Source organism: Hippichthys cyanospilos, chromosome 6 (genome assembly GCF_059441005.1).
Source record: "Hippichthys cyanospilos isolate Australia breed blue-spotted pipefish chromosome 6, RoL_Hcya_1.0, whole genome shotgun sequence".
NCBI lineage: Eukaryota > Metazoa > Chordata > Actinopteri > Syngnathiformes > Syngnathidae > Hippichthys > Hippichthys cyanospilos.
Window position 1 is genome coordinate 16,646,894 of NC_142374.1, and position 19,536 is coordinate 16,666,429.

The following is a 19,536-nucleotide window of genomic DNA, read 5'->3' on the forward strand; positions in this document are numbered from 1 at the left end:
ATTCTCGGCGTCGGGAAAAGGCTGCAGTCTGAGGAATGTACTGAGGCTTTGGCAGCACACAAACCCTAATAACAGGCTTTGGAAACTGTGAGCTTTAAAAAGCAGTAGTGCGCTCACACACACGCTTTGCAGGCGCCCTGAATTCAAACTCAGATATGAAAAAATCCTGTGTTTTTGAGGGGTACAACTGATTCTCCTTAACCCTTCATTTGATCTTTATATCAAAGGCATTTCACAACAAAGTAAAAGCATTAAAAGAAGACACCAGGGAGCTGAAATTTCACCCAAATGGTGACAGCATGGCACGACCAGGTAGTTATCACACTAGCAGTAGTGTGCAATCCCTTGGAAGAAAATGACCCACAAATGATGAAAATACCGCACAAGTGTCGATGGCATGACATGAGCACATGTTTGGAATCAACTCAATGGTGGAAAAAAAAATGTTATTTTTGTGTGACTTGGGCAGGAAACGATTGAGGCGTGCTAATCAAAACCATCCTAAACGCGGCTTCCATAGACTTTTCCTTTCAATGCCCTCCACAAATAAGATGTACACACGGTATATGGACTGTCACTTGGCTCCGAGCCAGTCCACCCCCCCATCTAATTAAAGCCCCTTCTCTCTTCTGCGGTGGCTTGTATAACGCGCCCACGAGGAGCCCTAGCTCCTCGCCCACCCCCGTACATTGTATATAATTGTCTGCTAGTTCCTCTCCAGTGGTGATGCGGACCCTTTTTCCCATAACAGAGACACAAAGGAGTGGGATAATGGCCCCCAGTTGTAGGGAAGTGAGCAGAGGCAGAGTGGAGCCACTCCTCTCCACAACGTTGGCTCCAGACAGGCAGCGGGGCCTGGAGGAGGCCGTCTGAGCCGCTTTATGGAAGGGGAAGGGGCAAGACGCCTCGCTCAGCGCCACGCTCAATCGGAAAATGGTCTTATGGAGTTTGAAGGCGCCGCGCATTGTAACGAGCTTTTTCAAATGCGAGTTTAGAGGACGTCGACGGCGCTCTATTAAAAGACGCTCATGAAAGCAGAACGAGCGGAGCTGAATAGCTCCTTTGCTGAATGCTGGCAAAGGCGCACGCACGCTCGCCACCGGCGCACCACCAATCGAACCCAACACCAGCAATTATGAAGGAAGCCAAGGAAACCACATCCACCCTGGCAGCAGTTTGGAAGATTCCAGTAGGCTTGTTAAAAAAAAAAAAAAAAGTGCACATTCCAACATCACAGAGGACGGCTCAAGTTGCTGGGTCTCCCGGATTCTCTCAACGAACATTGGGAGGCCTTGGCGAACATGCATGGATCGCGCTCCTGTTTGAGCGTCACACCTACAAGGAGGAAAGTTATTTTCTACGTCCTTTGAACCATCATCTCCAACACTAAGGCTTCATGGGAGCTCAAGGACAAGTGGGCAGGTCAAAGGAAAATGCTAGTGTCCAATATTTTGTCATTTTCATGTAGCCAAGATCTAGCTAAATGGTCAACCATGATTGGCTTTCTGATGAATCAAATAAATGAATAAATAAATGGGGATATATTTTTTTTTATAACAAACCATAAATATTCTTAAAAATGTCAGGTAAACATTCAATAGAAGTTTCCCATAGAAAATGGGTGGAATGAACCCAGGAAAAATTTGAAAAAATATCCACGGATGCCAAACTGCAAATAAGACAGTGGTCAATAAGTTTTAAGTTGTAATATCACCAATCACCACTAGAGGGCAAATATGGCCTAGTTACTCTAAAACAATACTCTTTACTCCAGTGGACGTAAGCCTAATATTTTTTTAAGGCTTGAGAATTAATTACAGATAAAAAACATGGTACAGTAATATAAAAATGTGAGTTGATTTTTATGAAACCAAAAAATAAATGTTTCAACTCATGAACCACAGAATTAGAACTACAATGATCAATAATAAAAATATTTCATAACTTTTTCCTTTATAGTTGATTGTTTTGAAATGTAGTTTAGTTAAAAACCTGTTTGATTTCCAAAAAATGTTCTATTTCTGTAGTCTGCAAATAAGGCAGATTTATTATCGTTGTGTAAGTAAGTTTACTAATACTGTATCATGTTATTTGATGAAGGAAAACTAAGGAAAGTTTTTTTTTTTTTTTTTTTAAATCCGATTCCTCTACAGATAAATCAAGCGCCAATCATGAAGCTGACATGCTCACCACTGGGTGCCCGCACAGATGAAACAGACGAAAACAAGGCGACTTATTATGCGAATACTTTATTATCAATGTGTGAATGGTTAGCTTGTTGTCTGGATATTAATAGTATATAAAAACTATACAACCAAATCCAGGCACAGTCCTAATTTTGCTGTAGAATTTCTCAAGTTGGTATTGAAATTTTCTTTATCTTTTACACACACACACACACATATATATATATATATATATATATATATATATATATACTGTGTGTAATATAGATAAGCCAAAGTGCATTTTCCATTTATTTTCCTCCTGTCCATATACACATTGCACCATACATAAATAATGACATTGTAAAAAGGACTCCGTATTTACATGTAGAATATATATATATATATATATATATATATATATATATATATATATATATATATATATATATATATATATATATATATATATATATATATATATATATATATATATATATATATATATATATATATACATACATATATATATAATTCATATAATATATAAAACTTTATATTAAATCTAGGTAGATGATATTTGGGATGGTGCGCAGGGTCCGTGGGTGTTATCTGTGGTTGTTGAGGAGGATCTCCAGCCAGCAGGGGCAGGAGGTGATGAACTGTCTTGAGTAGCAGGGCCCCCAGCCCTTAGCGAAGCTGATGCGCACGCTGTTGGGGTCGTAGGGTCCGTCCAGGAGCTCGGCCTCGGCCGCATAGCGCAGCAAGCAGGAGCGCTCGTAGTCGAAGACCTTGATGGAGAAGCCCGGCATCACCTTGCGCACCACCAGGCTCCTGCCGCCCGGCGCGTCCAAGGTGGGCGAATTGACGAAGATGGGGTGCTCGCTGCGGTTGTACGCCCACACGCCGTCGGGCTCTTTGCTGAGGAGGATGCCGTAGCCGATTTTGCCCCGCGTGCGCTGCACCGTGCTGCTGCGGTGCTCCAGGTTGAGCTGGCCCAGGCAGAAGCCCGTGCCCTGAGGTAGATCGTAGAAGATGCTGACGGAGTGCTCGTACACTGTGTAGAGGCGGCCCACGCGCGTGCGGTGCTCCCAGTACGCCACGTTGCACCAGTGGCTCTGCTTGGGGGCCTCGGGTGACATGCTGGCATCTGCCGAAGACACACGTAAGAAGACGCGCTGGAGTCAAAACGTCAACACGAGAAAACGCGCGCCATATTGAAATCCAAGCCATGGATGAATACCGTCGCGTGCGTATACACGCACACCCACACACACCCAAATGGACGACTAACTACATATACTCGAGGGAATGCCTGTGGTTCCCGCCACCGCCTTAGGAGGTCGCTGTCATGAATAAAAGCTCGCTAGATACATGCTTAAAGGGAGTATGTGTAATTTTGGGAGCTTTAGGGCATTATGGTAAATGCAGCAATACACACGCGTCCTCCGGCTGTCCATAGCTATAACAGACATGGCGACCACCGGAGGAGTGCCACCCCCCCATGTAATATCATTTAATGATAAATAGACCTACTATTATATTTAAAACATACTGTTGGTCTTCAAGAACACATTTATTTGCAAGTTTTTTAAATTTCTAAGATTTTTTATTATTCATTTTTAATGAAAAATGGTCAAAAGCTTACATATTGTCATTTTCATTGTTTCTGCTGGTTAGATGAACATATAGAGAAGCCTATTCCTGCAAGTTAAAAAAATACAATTAAATACAAATATTTAAAAAAGCTTCTCTCTAAAATGTTTGTAACCTCGTTTAAAGCAATTTGCTGTTAACATTCAGAAGCCCTTTTTTTTACTGTTAGAAACCTGTTTCCAGCATTTTTTTTAAATTAAGATTTTTTTTTTTAATGAAGAAAAAACCTGCTTATTTAGTCATTTATTTCACTGCCTGAAGCCCATGTATGTAAATATATACAGTATGTATTGTCGGAAGCCTGTTTTATTTAACCAAGCAGAAGCCACCTGCCTGTGTTCATTTTTTTTTTTGTTAAACCCATCAGAAGCTGACTGCCAGTGTTGTCATTATTGCAGATTTTGTTAGTTATTGCAGACTCGTATTTGATTCTGTCGAGTGATTTGGTGTTTCATATCTTCCCAAACTTAAAAACAAACAAACAAACAAACAAACAACAAAAATCAAAAGGAGGAAGTTGACTTCTGACAGTAAAATTCCACTGGTGGGCCGGACTCTGAGAGTAACAAAAACTTTTTATAAAATGGGACGGAGCTTCCATAAAAACGCACCCTTGTCACAAAGGAATGAATTTGGCATCTCCCAATGACCAGTAAATCCGCTTGCTAATTCACTTTTCATGGCTGCTGTCTGTGAAAACTTTTCAGCAACAGGCCTCAGTGACTTAGTGCTCCCTCGGTGGACGTCCATCCACGCACGCACATGCTGCCTGTTTGCATGCCTCATGAAATACGGCCACGGTAAAGAGTCTTTTTCTTTTTTTTTTGTACGTTCGTACTTCTACGGAATGTGATCACGTCTTCCTCTTGACATTCCACAGGGGTAAGAGAGGAGGGTGGGGGTCTGGTAGAAGGTGAGGCAGGGGGTCCCCCCTCCCCCAACGCATCCCCCCGCTGCGGGCCCGGGGACGGCATTCAGCTCCCTGACAACTTAGCACAAGCCCGTGACCCGCTGACCCCCCGGCCTTCATGCTATCAGCTCCCATTAACTCACACACAGAGTGATGCCATTATTTTGCTTCACAGAGTCTATTGGCACAGAGGATTTAAAGCCCAAGGCCTGTGGCCCCATTCCATTCAGCCTGTGTGCTCTCGGAGCGTAATGACCGCCCGCCGCATTAACAGACGCCTTGAAGGTAGAGGAACCAAAAAGACTTCTGCCGTCCCAGTGACGCTCTGTTAATGAAGTTTGCGGAAAAGATTAGCCAAAAGCCAGGCGTGTGCAGACACAACCGCGCCCGCTGGCTTGGGGCTTATTTTGTGCGGCGCGGTCCTGGGAGTGACTGAGTGGGAGTCGGGGGCTGCAGACAGGCTTTCTGTGTGTTTGCGCGCACACCGCTTGCTGAACCCCCCCCCCCCCCCCTTCTCGTCAGGGGCCCCAACATGCATGTGCCATTAGTGAATTCCACACCGCGACTCGTCCACTCCGAGCTCAGCGTTTACTGCGAGCGGCCGGTACAAAGGAGTCAGAGCCAACTTGTTTACGGCCCCCTGGATTGTCTCAAATCAAACGCAGCCCACACATCAAGGTAAACTTTGGAAGGCCAAATGGCTAACGTCTCCTTCTATTTGATCGTCCTTACACGCAGAGCCTATAACCAAGTAGGGCTAGGCAATAGAAATGTAATTGTGATTTCAAATTTTGTTTCTCAAACTGATAAAAAATAAAAAAAATATGAATTGTGGCTTTTTGAGAGTTCTTTAAGATGTTAAATGACAACTCAGTTTCATTTCAGTTTCATTATTGGCTGGTCAAATTATCAGCTCAATATTTGGCCTGTTTTACGAATATAATTGGTGATAGATAATAAATCAATTTCCCGCAAGGAAAATTGTATTGTTATCTTCAGTTAACTTTACATGAGGTTCTATTGACCATGCGTGCGCTGCATGTTTCGCTTCTGTTTTAAATTTGTTTAGAAAAACTAAGATTTGTGAAATTTCAACATATCTGTTATTCTGAAATTGATTTATTGTAGAAAAATATCGGGAGCTTTTACTTTTTTAAAGTTTTCATTTATCCTCAGAGACAAGCTGTTGATCCTGTCAGCTCCCTGAAGTTGTTAAAATTTTACTACAAAAAAATAAATGAATAAACAACCCAACAACAACAGTAATTTTTATGACATTTCGAGTTTTTTTTGTCACCAATATTTTCCCTTTTACTTAAAATGAATATTGGCTAGAAAATATCGGTTATTGGTCTCCTTGCTTACTAATAAACGAAGTTGTCCCTTTAAAAAAAAATTTGAGTCTTTTTAAATACAAGACGTTGGAAGCATTGTTAGCGTTAACGCTAAAGTGAATTCCGTTGACATGCTAATGAAAAATTCGACTTCTTTCAAATAATGAATATTGAAACACGTGCAGGCGGGTCATACAAAAAAGCTTGAAGGCAGATATACTTTTTAATCTGTGAAAAACGGCTTACTGTCAATAAATGTGGTTGTCCTTTCAAGTTATTAAGTTTTTACCGGTTGAACCAAATGTTAAAGCAATTAATAGTCACGTTTACTCATCAAGATTTCAATCTCAATCAAAAATAATCAGAATGACTCTTTTTCCGAGGCGGATCAGGCAGAGCGACGAGCGGGACAAAGGTTAGAAACGTACCAAATGCTAAGCCAGCGGGAAGACAATGAAGGGCCGGCGAGCCAGGCCTTTTCCTGTTTCTCTGTTGTGTCAAAGCGTCTACGTGTGCTTTTGCGCACGTGTCCGCGAAGCAGACGTGTTTGTGTTTTTGTCCTGGGCTTGTGTGTTTTGGCTACGGGAGGGGGGCGCTGAGGTGAGCGCTTTGAGAGAAGGGCTCATTAGGATCTCTTTGACTAAGCGCCACTATCAGCGAGCAGCTGGACGCTTGGAAAATCTCCACGGCAACCGTGCACCCTCGGCTACGCGCGAGTTGGACTTGACGGAATTGTGCTTTTTGCAGTGGAACCTCTGATTTCGGACTACTCAGAAGCGGCTGAAACGTTTTACGAAAAGTAGGCTTCCAAGTCTGAGACACTTTTTCCGAAACAAAGAGCAGTCTCAACAAAGGGTGTTAGGTAGGAAGGGATTACACGCCAGAATTTCGCTGTGCCATATTCAGTGTTTCCAATGTTTTCAAATCTCAATGACTTTCTTGGTTCTTTATAGCCAAAAATGCTAAAGGCAAGAACATGAGGGCACAATAGTTGGAGTTTAATCAAATATTAAAGTGATTGTTTGGAGAGTTAATAATTTGTTTGGAATAATTCGATTTAAAGGCTAGTTTTTTGAATAATTTTGCTAACAAGTCATTCAAGCAACAAATGCACAAACAAACGTCAAAAACTACTGCCCAGGTTTGTAGTCTCACTTGAGCCATGATTCCAATCACAGTTGAGTGTCATTAGAGATTATCATGTGTGCGGAAGGATTTTATATCATTTCCGCATAATCAACATTAGATCACAATGTTCAAACCATACATTTGTATACTCTGTTCAGGTATGAGGGGCCTAAAATCACCTGGCTTCTGACATATTGGCATTTCCTTCCGTCAAAACTGACATGAGCAAATATTCACTGCCTAATCTTTATCTGCTACTTAAAATCTGTGCTGATCTCAAACCCAAAGCAGGGAAACATCGCCTTCTAAAGGGATCTGTCAGTCATTGCAGTGGCTTACAAAGTTACATTTTACAACCTGGGCAAGACCCTCTTTCATGGGTACCGGTTGAAAAATGTACTAAATGAACAGCTGGATCCCAGCTGGTAAATATAAACGTTCACGGCAGTGAATGAGTTAAGATTTCTGCTAGGGCTGAAACGAGTCCTTGAGTAATTTGAGAACCTCAGTTAAAAAAAAAAAAAAAAGCTATTAAGGCAATAGAAGCAACACTGGAAATGTAGTGAGAAGTTTAACTGAAAAACAAATATTAGTTTAATACAGGGACACACTGTACTGTTTCTATTTTACTCTTTCTACTGTTGCTCCTAACTCCCAATACAATGTTGTTTTTTTTTTTTCCCGAAATCACATTCAATCACCAACACAGGGTGCTAAAAATGACGTTCATGTAGACATTGAATTATGGCACCTTTACCGGTGGCTCAGGCTTTGTTATAGCTACATCTGGCATTGCTAGAGCGCGGGAGTGCTGGCGTAATAGCTATACTGTAAATGACTATGCACACTTTGCTAGCAGCCTCATACAAAGGCCGTTCCTACTGATCACTTTTTAACTTTTTAACGTATGCACTCAAATTTGCTGTTTCAGCATTCAAATTTGTCTCCTTGATCAAAGTTTATGGGGAGAGAGTTGTCTGAAATCATGTTTCTCGAGATAAACGCTGTATAACGCTGGGCTCAGTTTAAATTTGTAAACGGCATTTCATAATTTAGTTGAAATCTGTTGTTTGGTTTTCTGTGTTCATAATTGTGTTTCAGAAAGTAAACATATATATATATATATATATATATATATATATATATATATATATATATATATATATATATATATATATATATATATATATATATATATATATATATATATATATATATATATATATATATATATATATATATAAATATATTTTTTGTCTGCTCAATAAAAGGCAGAATTTCATAAGACCCTAAAAGAACTCTACCAGTCTACGTTGGTCTGTGATAGTATATGCACGCAAAACGCGACAGAAAAAGAGCAAGAGCGAGGCAAGGCACAGACGGGCCGTTCACAAACGACACGAGGCGCTGAATTAGGGGAGGGCGTGTGTCTTCCTCCCCTCTGACCACAGCAGAGGCGCCCAACTCTTTGAATCCATGTTGGCCTTTGAGAGGGTCTGCTCAGGGTGGAGTCGTGACAGGATGGGAGCAATTACTGGTGCTCTGCATCCATTTAACCCCGTCGCCCTTTAACAGCTCCGTTTACCCATTAGAATAGTAGCACATGTTATTATTGTTATTTTATTCTCAAAAGCCACCCCTCTTAGTGTCACTCTCAGAGTCGGCGCGCTCGGCCACAACACGGCCTGTGTACACTTCCTCTTCCGATGCGCTCAACACGCAAAGGAGTTAATGAGCTGCAGGGCGTTACATAACCAAACTCGAAGCGCGCACGTTTCTGTTGTTACAGCGAACAACTTGTCGAGAATTGACTCCAGATCCCCTCAAGTCTGTGAAGTCTAATTCATGACACTCAAAACAGAACTTTGGAATGTCCGCCATCATTCGCTGCTAAAACCAGCCTGAAAAACAAGAAAGGAAAGTAAACTTGCTCATAACCGCACTTTGAAATCCCCAATAGGTTAGAAACCCTTAGTGAGATCTTCAAGCTTTCAAGCTAAGAAGAAACATCTTGGTAAACAAAGAAGCAGCATATTACACCTTGATTTTGCAGGCGAGTGCAAATTCCATCGGCTTTCAAGGTACTGCTTCCAAAATGCAATCATCTCTTGAGCTTGGCAGTATTGAGCAGTCAGTCAAATGAAGTGCTGAGACCTCATTTCATCAGACAGGCTAAAACAACACCGGGGCAAGGTCATGGACAAATGAAATTGTTCCACAAGTGAGCATTAGGTGTGGTGACTTCCACCATCCATTTTCTATACAGCTCAATTGGAGCCCGTCCAAGTCGCCTTTGGGCAAGAGACAAGATTTCCAACTCAATGAAAGGCCTCACAGAAATGTTCTCTCTTCTTCTGTCACAGCTCAACTGATATTGCATGTATCCTTTGATGACTGACACGTGAACACACGTTCTGACCTGATAAATGATGTGAAAGAAGGGCACCTGATTTAAGTTACAGATTAAGTCTGCAGTAAGCATCAATGCTTGATGGAAGAGCCTTCCGTTGGTTGTTGTCATATTTAACTTGGTAATTCATATGGTTTCAAATACATTAAGAGATCAAGAAATGCAACATTCGGTTTTGCGGAACTGTGATAAAAAAATCTAACTTTGAAGAACTAAATGTGTTGGCAAGGCTTTTATAAGATGCGCATCTTGCTGGGAGATCTAAGTACTTAAAAGTGCGCAACCACCTCAAGAAAAAAGACAAAAATGTCTTCACGTGTTCTTTTATGTGCATAACATATTTATAAGAGAAGGTTTAATGGGTTGAAGATAACTTCCAAGATAATGTCTAAAATATTCTTACGTTCGTGTGCCATACACATACAGTGGCCATTAAAAGGTTACACTAAGTTTTATGGGGCCCAAAAACTACTTTATTCATTCTCAAAATTAATAATAAACAATCATCGATCGATTGATCAATCGGTTATTGAATTTTATGCCAGATAATGAACTCTGCATTAGTAAAAAATAAACATTATCCAGTGCCAGGCAAAATAAACATGATAAAATAATAATAATCATTTATAAAAAAAATCCTTAAAATAGCTCTTCAAATATCTCCCGCCTTCAGGAAAACTCTACAGTCACAACAAAACAAGTTCACATCCGAACACCGCCGAGCAATGAAAGCTTTGTGCTCACTTGCGGATTAGGACCGACGCACACAAAAATAGCAACGTGGAAATCTAAATAACAGCGCAGAAATGGCTTTAAGGGTGTGATAAAAGCTAAAATGGGACGAGTCAGTGTTAAAACAGGCAAAGAAACAATGGCTTCCCCTCTGCGCTCACCCGGCCACCTCCATTCCACCTCATCCCTGAAAATCCAGAGCGGAGCGTGCACATGAACTCATTCCTCCGCAAGTCTGCAGCAGAGGGAGGTGGGGGGGGGGGGGACAAAAACACTGTTTCCAGTCCAGCTCTGAGCAGCCCAGTAGAGGGGAAGGGGGCGGCAAGGAGAAAAGGGAGGAGAGGGGGGCAGCAGCCTCTCATCCTGTGCCAAGGATTAGATTCCCCTCCGGCTATTAGTCTCTCCCAATGAACTGATAGGCTGGAGGGGGCTGGGGTGAGGAGAAAAGCAGGACTTTACTTTATGCTCTTTGTATTGCACTTGTAACATTTTGTGAGGATTCCTTAGCAACTGGCTCGTTCATATTTGACCTTTTTCCACCTGAAATAAAATTCTATGCGTCCGCATCCCCCTTTTGCTTGTATTTCGGCACACAATGGCTCCCATTGGCAGACTGGGACCTTGAGCAAGCAACATTTAGGCTGGCGTCTGGGCTATCTCTACCATCAAAGTCAGCTTTATCAGTCAGACACGCCAACTGAAGCTTGCTTTTATATGTCTATGGATTTTTTTTCTCCCCGAGGTCTGGTGTTCTTGGCAGAGAGGGGGGAGGGAGAGAAAGAAGAAGGGAGGGAGAGAGAGAGATGTACGCTCCCGCAAAACACGGCCGAAACCGAATCCAGCGAGCCTGGCTCGTCACAATGGGGAGACTTCACATTGTCATCTACTTCCTCTGACACTTGTCCTCCGTTCTGGGACGACTCCTCCGGGGAGGAAAAGCCCGGCGTCCTTGATGTAGCAGATAACTAACACGATCCATAAATTAGATCAATAAATTACAGAAAGGCTACAAAGAAGCTAACATGAAGGAACTAAAATGGAGCCCGCCGCCCTTCAAAGCGGCGGCGTTTGCCGAGGTCGCGTTTCAAGGCCTTAAGACGTGAAAGAGGGCAAGGCGGCCGAGCACCGAAAGCAAAACACTGAGCGAACATCCTGCTGGGTGGCTGCGCTCTTTGACCTCCTCGTACAACCTACGTGTGCATGCGTGTGTGCGCTAGTGTTTGTTTGCGAGTGTGCGAGGCAGATTTTCAGCCAAGTAGGCTGGAGCCTTTGAGTAAAGAGGACCCTGCGCATTCCTCAACTCCCCCCTCCTCCTCCCCCCTGCGCCTCTTAACTTCCTACTCTGGTTAGGACGTAGGGGGGCGGGGTGCAACAAGAAGGTCATTTCTTTTTTTCTCTCAGAGTATCTTATAAATCTTGTAAAGTTTTTTTTGAGGGGGGTTGGATGCGGATTTTTTCGGGAGGCAACGCGGTTGGGTCTCACATCTGCATCGGTTCTGATATTATGGGTTGAATCTCAACTCTGGCCTTCCTGCAAGGACTTTGGATGGATATTTTTCGGTTTACCACTTGAAAACAGTACAGGGAATCTGTGAAAAATCACAATACACTGAACGTGCCCGTTGGACGAGAAACACTAACACAACCGGCTGGCCTCTAGAAAAGAATCAGCAAGTACCAGAGGAGTCTGTGGAGCTAGCTATTGTGCGTTAGCAAAGTAATACACAAACAAGAACGCAATTGACGTAGTAGGCTTTCGCAGCAGGGGTTTGCTACTAGCTAGCTTTGCTCTTCCTTGCGATTGCATTTATTGCCAACACATCATGTCTTTAACAATATCAACACTGGTCATTAACCCTTTACTGGGCCCCTTCGGCTGATGGTCTAAACAGGCAAAAATAGCCCTTATTAGGAACACTTTTTTCTATTTTTAAGTCCTAAACAGTCAAGAATTTTCTGGATTTGAGAGAAATTTAGGGTACGTTAGAATTTAAACAATACGGACACTTTGTGTGTCCAGTAAAGCGTTAAAATAAATCATAACGATATCAATATGACAAATATCACTTAATCAATCTGCGAATAAGAACTCTCAGGGTACACTCAATTGAAAAAGAGCTAAATCGCAAAATTGAGATTTGGAACTAGAGTTTACAAGAGTGAACTATTTAATTGTGGCATCTTATGCACAAGATATTAACAGCTATTTTTTGCTGTCCTTAGATTAAGATCTGTTGGGTTTATTACTTTGATTAAAATCCAAATTGTCAAGAATGACTGAAAAAAATCGAGATTGTATTGTATTATATATCACCCAGCCAACAAATTTGATCAATTTCTACAAAAATTTGTACAAAAAATGCCCATATTTGGGTATATGAAGTTACCGCTCTCAAAAGTTGAACACGCAGATCACGTTAACGGGTCTTATTACCCAAACATCACAGACTCCGAAGCACTGCTGCCATTTAAACAAAAACCCACAGCAAAACCTTTTGTAACATTTTTTAAAGCTAAATACTATAGTAAAAAGCTGAAAATAATAAAAATGTTCTGTTAGCAGGACTAATTTAAAGTGAAAGGCAGATTTTTGCTTTCCAGCATAAGTGATGGACAGAATTGTCAGTTGAAAGATGGGTTTCCTATTGATCGAGTCCAGTGGATCAGAGTCCGTGAGGAGAATGTGTTCTGTCAGGATAATGTGGCATCGGAGTTTATGTTTCAATCACAACACTTGCTGGGCTGTAACACACACTGCTCCGCCGTGAACATCCAGACACCAGCTCCAAACACAGACAACAACACTCCCGCCCCTCCCCATTCGGTCCATTCACAACGAGAGAGACATCAATTAAAAATGCAGCAGTGAACATTTCCAATCACCGGCACGGCCCTTCCCTGTCAACATCCGCACAAAGTCTCCGAGCTAAAGGCAATGGCAGGATTTCATTAAGCAAATTATGTGCTGGCGCTCGCACAGAGGAGAGGAGGGGGAAGTTACGGCCAGACCTCTAATCTAAACCGTACCCTGAAATGCGACAGCCTGGCTGCATGGACTCGGGCCACGCAGCCAAGACACACCAAAGAAAAGACGAGGGAAGTAAACATTTCAAGCATCCACAGATTTTTTTTTTCTTTTTACAACCCAAAGGTAGGGATGGCGTCAGTAAAAATTTGTTTATGATCTACAACACTATGCAGGATCAACGCCATCGTACAGCTTTGAGATGAAATCGTGCATACAAACGCCAAGAAGCAATATAACATACGTTTTCTCAAAAGTAGGGAACAATCAAGGATACATTCTCATCGGTCAGGTGTCTCAATCATTTTCTTTACAGATGACTTATTAGGGCTGTCACTGTCAATTTTTATTTATTTTTTAATGAATCGATTGTTCCATTGATGGGTGGCTCGGTGGAGCAGCGGTTAGCACTGAACTGTGAGCGGTTCAGGGACCCAAGTTCAAATCCACTCCAGCCTTCCTGTGTGGTTTGGATGTTCTCCCCGAGCCTGGATTAGGAAACCGTTATTTACAGCTCTAATGAAAACAAAATAGGTTTTATAATTCTTCTTCTTCAAAGTAGGCACCTTTCGGCTAGGTAACAGCTTCGCACATCATGATACTTCCCGAGTCATCTTTGTGATGTGAATAATGCTTTATGACCTGAAACGGTTTTCACCTCATACCGTTAATACTTTGAATGATTTTATGTGGGAAACGTTTCCATACTTTTGACCGGTACTGCATATCGGCTTTTAAAAATGACGTGAATGTCTCCACTTGGTCTCATGTTCAGTCACAGCAGTGTGAGAGATTTATGCCCAGCAGATCAAGTTTAAGATAATGAAGGAGGGAAAATCATGTTTCTCCAGTTACATGTGAACAGGCCGAGAAAATGAAGCGCTTTATTGTTCCTCTCTGTCCACAATGAGCTTCTGTCCTTCCCCTCCCGCTGTAAAAGGCTTGTTTGGCGATGTCGACTGACATGGGCCTCTGCGGCTAATCCGCACACAGCATTCTGGTGGCTCAAAGAATGCACCGACTATTTTGAGTTTTAAAAATACTGGCGGCTATAGATTGGGGCGCAACTGTCGATGCTCCTCCGGGGAGGAGGGGGGGGGGGGGGGGCTCTCGAGTCTATTTTCGCCGGCAATCGGACCACAGGCCAAAATCATAGCCACCAAGGCCGGTGTCTGGATTTATAATTGTGGGTGAAATGGTCAGAAAATAAAAACAGCCTCCACAACTGGCACCTCCTCCGCTCGCCTTTGCCAGGCAAGCACATTTACAGTGGCTGCTGAAAAGGGAGCATTGTTCCCCCTCTCAGCCTTGAGAGGAGGCGCACTAAAACACTAAACTAACAGTTGGACATTCCATACATTTTTAATGACATTGCACGCTCCTTATTTGTTGCTGTAACCCCATGCCCTGAGCTCAATGAATGGAGCTATTGCTGCTGTGCTGCGGTGTGAAGCCAAGGGAAGATGGCAGCGGCATCCCGTCCGCGCGATTAGGTCACTTGCGCCACTAAAAAAACGGGGCAGAAGCCTTCCCGCGCATACACACACCTTATTCTGGTCAAACACAGGGAGCTGTGTTACCTTGAATGACAAGCGTGGTGCCGGGAGATTAGACTCGGAGTCATGCATGAGCTTTTTGATTAATCTTTATCTGCGAGCCCTTCAGAAGTTAGTCAAATACCCGACAGCGCTGGCACCGCGCTGGCTGGCCAAAAAGACAGATAAATACCGCGCCCGCACGCTTGTTTCTCGTGGCACGTAAAAGGTTTTAGGCCGTGCCGAGGACTTCTTTAGATTAGCGCCGCATCTACGCTATGCGCTTAGATTACCGAGGCAAGAGGGGCGGACCAAGTAGCGCATATTTGTCAGAGCTTTTTAAATGCCGCCATTCAATTTGTTGTTTTAATTGTACCGCACAAAAGATTATATATAACTACAATGTGCCTGAATTTAGCGCGGAACTTCAACAAAGCTGAATTGTTAAGAGGGGCAAAAGTGTGACGTGCGTGTATTCTGTCCAAACGTTTGTTAGTTAGCCGGCAGCTTCCTGAGACTTTGAGTGCTATTATATTGCTTCCCAATTGCTTGGGTGGAAGGCTCGATTAATGCCAGTATGACTCAAATCAGGCGAAAAAAACAAAACAAAACAAAAACAAAAAAATTATATATATATATATATATATATATATATATATATATATATATATATATATATATATATATATATATATATATATATATATATATATATATACACACACACACACACACACACACACACACACACACACACACATATATACGGTATATACAGTAATTGCAGAGCAGTTTTGTGAATGATTGACTTAATTTGAGGAACATTTTTCTCACTTTGGACAAGGGGGCAGGCTGATTGTTGGGGCGATGACAAATGAACAATACACGATTGCATCGCTGACTCCTATTGTTGTGCTTGCTAAATTAAGTTAGAAAATTTGAACGAATCACACATCTACAAAAATTTGTGTAAATGTGTGTTTTTGTATATTGTGTGTGCTCCAACTATTTGCTGTTTACTATGGGGCAAAAAGTCCAGTGTGGAAAAAGGACATTAAAACAACCAAGCTATTTTTGGCCTAGGACAGCTATGTATATTGTCCATACCACTGCACCCACTTTTAGCATCTTTTTTTTTGCAGTAACAACCTCAGAGGTGGTCTGTGACATATCGGGTAAAAGTTGACCGACTGCAGACAGTTGATGCCGCAAAAAAGGATCATTAAATTTACCACGACAGCCGTGAAGAAAGAGCACAAAATGCGCCTTATTTTCCTAAACAAAGGCTTTCTTGTCATAAGCACACACATGATGCCATCGCCTTTGCAGAATTCATAAGTGGGTGTCGCGCCGCTATGATGCCACACTAATTACGGGGCAGACACGGCTATCGCAAACTTGCCGACACACCCCGCAGGGAAAGGACGCGGCAGATCAGAGATTAAGTGTGCTAAATGGTCCCCTGGCGAGCTGGAGTGAACTGAACAACTCAGAAAGATCATAAAAATGGTTTTAAATATAGTTCAATGTTGACTTTGCTTCATGTCTACACATCTTCAGCAGAGGACAAAAATATGGATGTCTTAATCTCAAAGCCAGATGACCGCGGTGGTTTTGTTTTTGTTTGTTTTTTTTCGGTTCTGAGGTGGAAACAATCTCGACTGCAATCGACCCACAAACCATCAAAACAACTACAAAAAATGCGCACACCCATACGAATCCAAGGGGACGTTAACGAACGGCGGCTTCGGACTGGACCGAGGACATTCGGCGGCGCAGCCCCCGAGAGGAAAAGTTGAAAGTGGATTTCTGATCGCGGTCTAACAATGCTGAGAAAGGGAAAATGAAAAATGTGCTTATCGCTCTTATCAATGGCTCATTTCTGTGTGTGTGTGTGTACGTTACGTAAGAGGAAACGGAAACCGGCCTCCCAGGACAGGAACAGATACTTGAGACAGGGATTATGGGTAAGGGCTTTACACGGCTACGCAGAGAATAGAGCGCAAGACCCCTCAGGATGTACAGCGCCGAGCTGGACGTGACAAACGGGGTGACGAGAGCCCCGACAAGACCGCCCAGCATATCGCTCCTCTCTCCAACATTCCTCAGGCTCCCCCCGCTGTCAGAGGGGCAGCCCACCTCCCCGCACGGCTACAAAACTCAGGCCGCTTTTTTAAAGCAGGATGTTTGTCTGAGGACTCCTTCCCCTCAAATAAACAATCCGCAAAACCTGATTTCAGGAGGCAGGGTGGAAGCACTCCAGTCACATTATTTCCACATCCCGTATCCTGGAGCATCGGCGTTCCTCGGGGAGTGTGGGCGGCGAGGCGCTGGGAAAGTCTCAGGTCTGCGGTGGAAACCTGAGGATATGTACCAGACTGCCGGGCCAGATGAGCCCAAACTACAAGATGCTGATACGGTTTTCGCTACGTGAGAACCTGGCAGCGTTTGTCGTCGAGGTGTGACACGAAAAAAAGAGGATTTAAAAAATGATTCTCATTTATTACAATTCAATAGGAAATGTCCCGAAATTTAATTTTTTTTTTTAAAAATCCACTTTCTGTCAGCTTCCAAAGGTAAACTTCAAAATAAACACGCTAAATGGACATCAATGGCTTGTTTTATTTTGATTTTGGCTTTTGCTGCTGTGGTTGCTACCAGCTAGCTTTACTCTTCAACACAAAGGTTTTACTCGTAGCACATCAAGTCCCTACCAACATCAACGCACCATAAAAAAAAATAAAAACTTCGTTATTGCTGATTAAGGCTGCTAAGAAACCACTAGTCAATTACGCTGTCATTGTTTGAAACAGCACAAATCACCAGCGTTAGCACTAGCCACTAACTACGTGGTGCATTCAAATGCAGTCTGACTTGTCCAACTCAGATCAAAGATCCATTAAACGTTATTGAGGTTGTTATAACTCAAATATCCAAACAATATGGCAAAGTTGCCATACATTAAGAAGAATGATGGTGGTGAATTTACTTTGACATTTTACTTAATTCCAATACATGGTCCATCTAGTCACCTATGTTGACAAAACCCAATCAAGTGACAAGGTTTATGTCCTCCATTCTTGTGGTTGATATGCCAATGAATTAAAATAAATAGAGTAGCAGTTGTGGTCTACACAAGACAGAAAATGTATCTAATCTCAGCAGTCCATGTAACCATGTAATGTTTGTGTATACGTGCGTATGCTGCAGCTGTGCATGCTTTAGCTAAATATTAGCTAGGGATTGGCATTTGTGTGTTGACCTGCAGTGAACTAAAGGTGGCTTGATGGGTCACCGTTAATGTTGACCCCTGCCATTATAACATCACTTTCGGTAGCCCTAGTGGTGGATCGAGTAACTACACCTGCAATGCCTCACTCTTTGGTAGATTTCACTTGGAAAGCGTCGCTAAAACAAACCCAATGAAGCCTTTAGATGCAAATTAAGCCAATAGTCTCAAAGGGTTTCACAGGACCACAGCTCACAAAATTGTATATGCGAAACAATTTGGACCTAAGTAGAATTATATTTGGCTGTAGCATTAAAATACACAGAGACACACTGTAGATAGCCACCCTCATGCAATTTCTTATTTTGCACGCCAATGAAAGCAAATGTGTACCTCCTTAAGATTGCCTCTAAAATAAAACACACAATGGATAATAGACAAAGGCTATTAGTGGTCTAAGCACCTGCACACTATAATATCCTTGATCAATCAAACATGAGGCCTATTCCTATTAACTGTCTTTGGGCTGGCAGAATTAGTCGATATGAAAGTGGGCTGGACAAAGTGCCTTTACTCCAGAGACAGGCTGGCATATTGCGTAGAAAGCGAAATGATTACAGTGTGGGAACATTTGACTACCGATACCCTCTCTTTTCAGCGTGCATTACAGGGAAGAGGGCACCAAATGTACACAGCCACTTTCCGCTTCTTCTCGCCAGTTTTCCTACACACTCAGGAAAGGGAAGAAAAGACGGGAAAAAGGACAGTGACTCCAGTCACTTTGGATGGCCTCCTGGTCACGTGACCCCCGGAAAGGTGAGGGAGCCCCTGCGGGCAAAGCACTGTGTGTGTGTGTGTATGCAATGTGTTATGCTGACAAATTCCATGGCTCGATTGGTCACACAACCTGCGATGACGGAAGAATGTCGGCAGACTGGAGCCACGATATTACAGCAGTCTAAAGCAGGAACAGTTACAAGGGTTGCATCATTCATTGATCGTAAATATTGTTTGCTATTGCAGGAAAATAATGTCGGCATGTCTGCTGAAATTATTTATTGTTTGCACTCCTACTGAGTGCAAATACCATTACTTTTTGATATCCAGTACCAGTCAAAAGTTTGGAGACGCCTTTAAACTAGACAGGTCTCAAACACATTAGGAGGTCAAGAAAATGACCTTATCAGCTCTTGAAAATGCACAACTGTGAACTGAAAGTCATTCAAGTCATATCGCATCATCCTCAGCATGTGGATGTGCAAATCTGTTATCTAGGCAAAAAGTGACAACTTTGAAGAATAAAAATTGTAAAACATACTGTCTTTAATATAACCAAGAATTTAAGTAACCATGTAAACACCTTCACTTTATCTTGTCAATCCGCCATAGAGTGGTGCCAACTACTGGTGAGG

At 42.5% G+C, this 19,536-nt stretch overlaps 1 protein-coding gene across 4 annotated transcripts in view; it reads right to left on the bottom strand.

Annotated features, from left to right (window-relative positions):
* Positions 1-2,233: 2,233 nt before the first annotated feature.
* Positions 2,234-19,536, bottom strand: part of smad6b (SMAD family member 6b) — a 28,601-nt gene continuing 11,298 nt past the window's right edge. For 2 of the 4 annotated variants that reach the window (XM_088416535.1, XM_088416531.1), the window contains 2 exons: positions 2,688-3,315; positions 2,234-2,571 (listed from right to left, as the gene is read on the bottom strand). In XM_088416535.1, the coding sequence (XP_088272661.1) occupies positions 2,774-3,315 (542 nt within the window). In that variant the 3' untranslated portion in view covers positions 2,234-2,571; positions 2,688-2,773. The remainder of the gene's footprint in view (positions 2,572-2,687; positions 3,316-19,536) is intronic. The other 2 variants (XM_088416533.1, XM_088416532.1) reach the window with 2 other exon arrangements.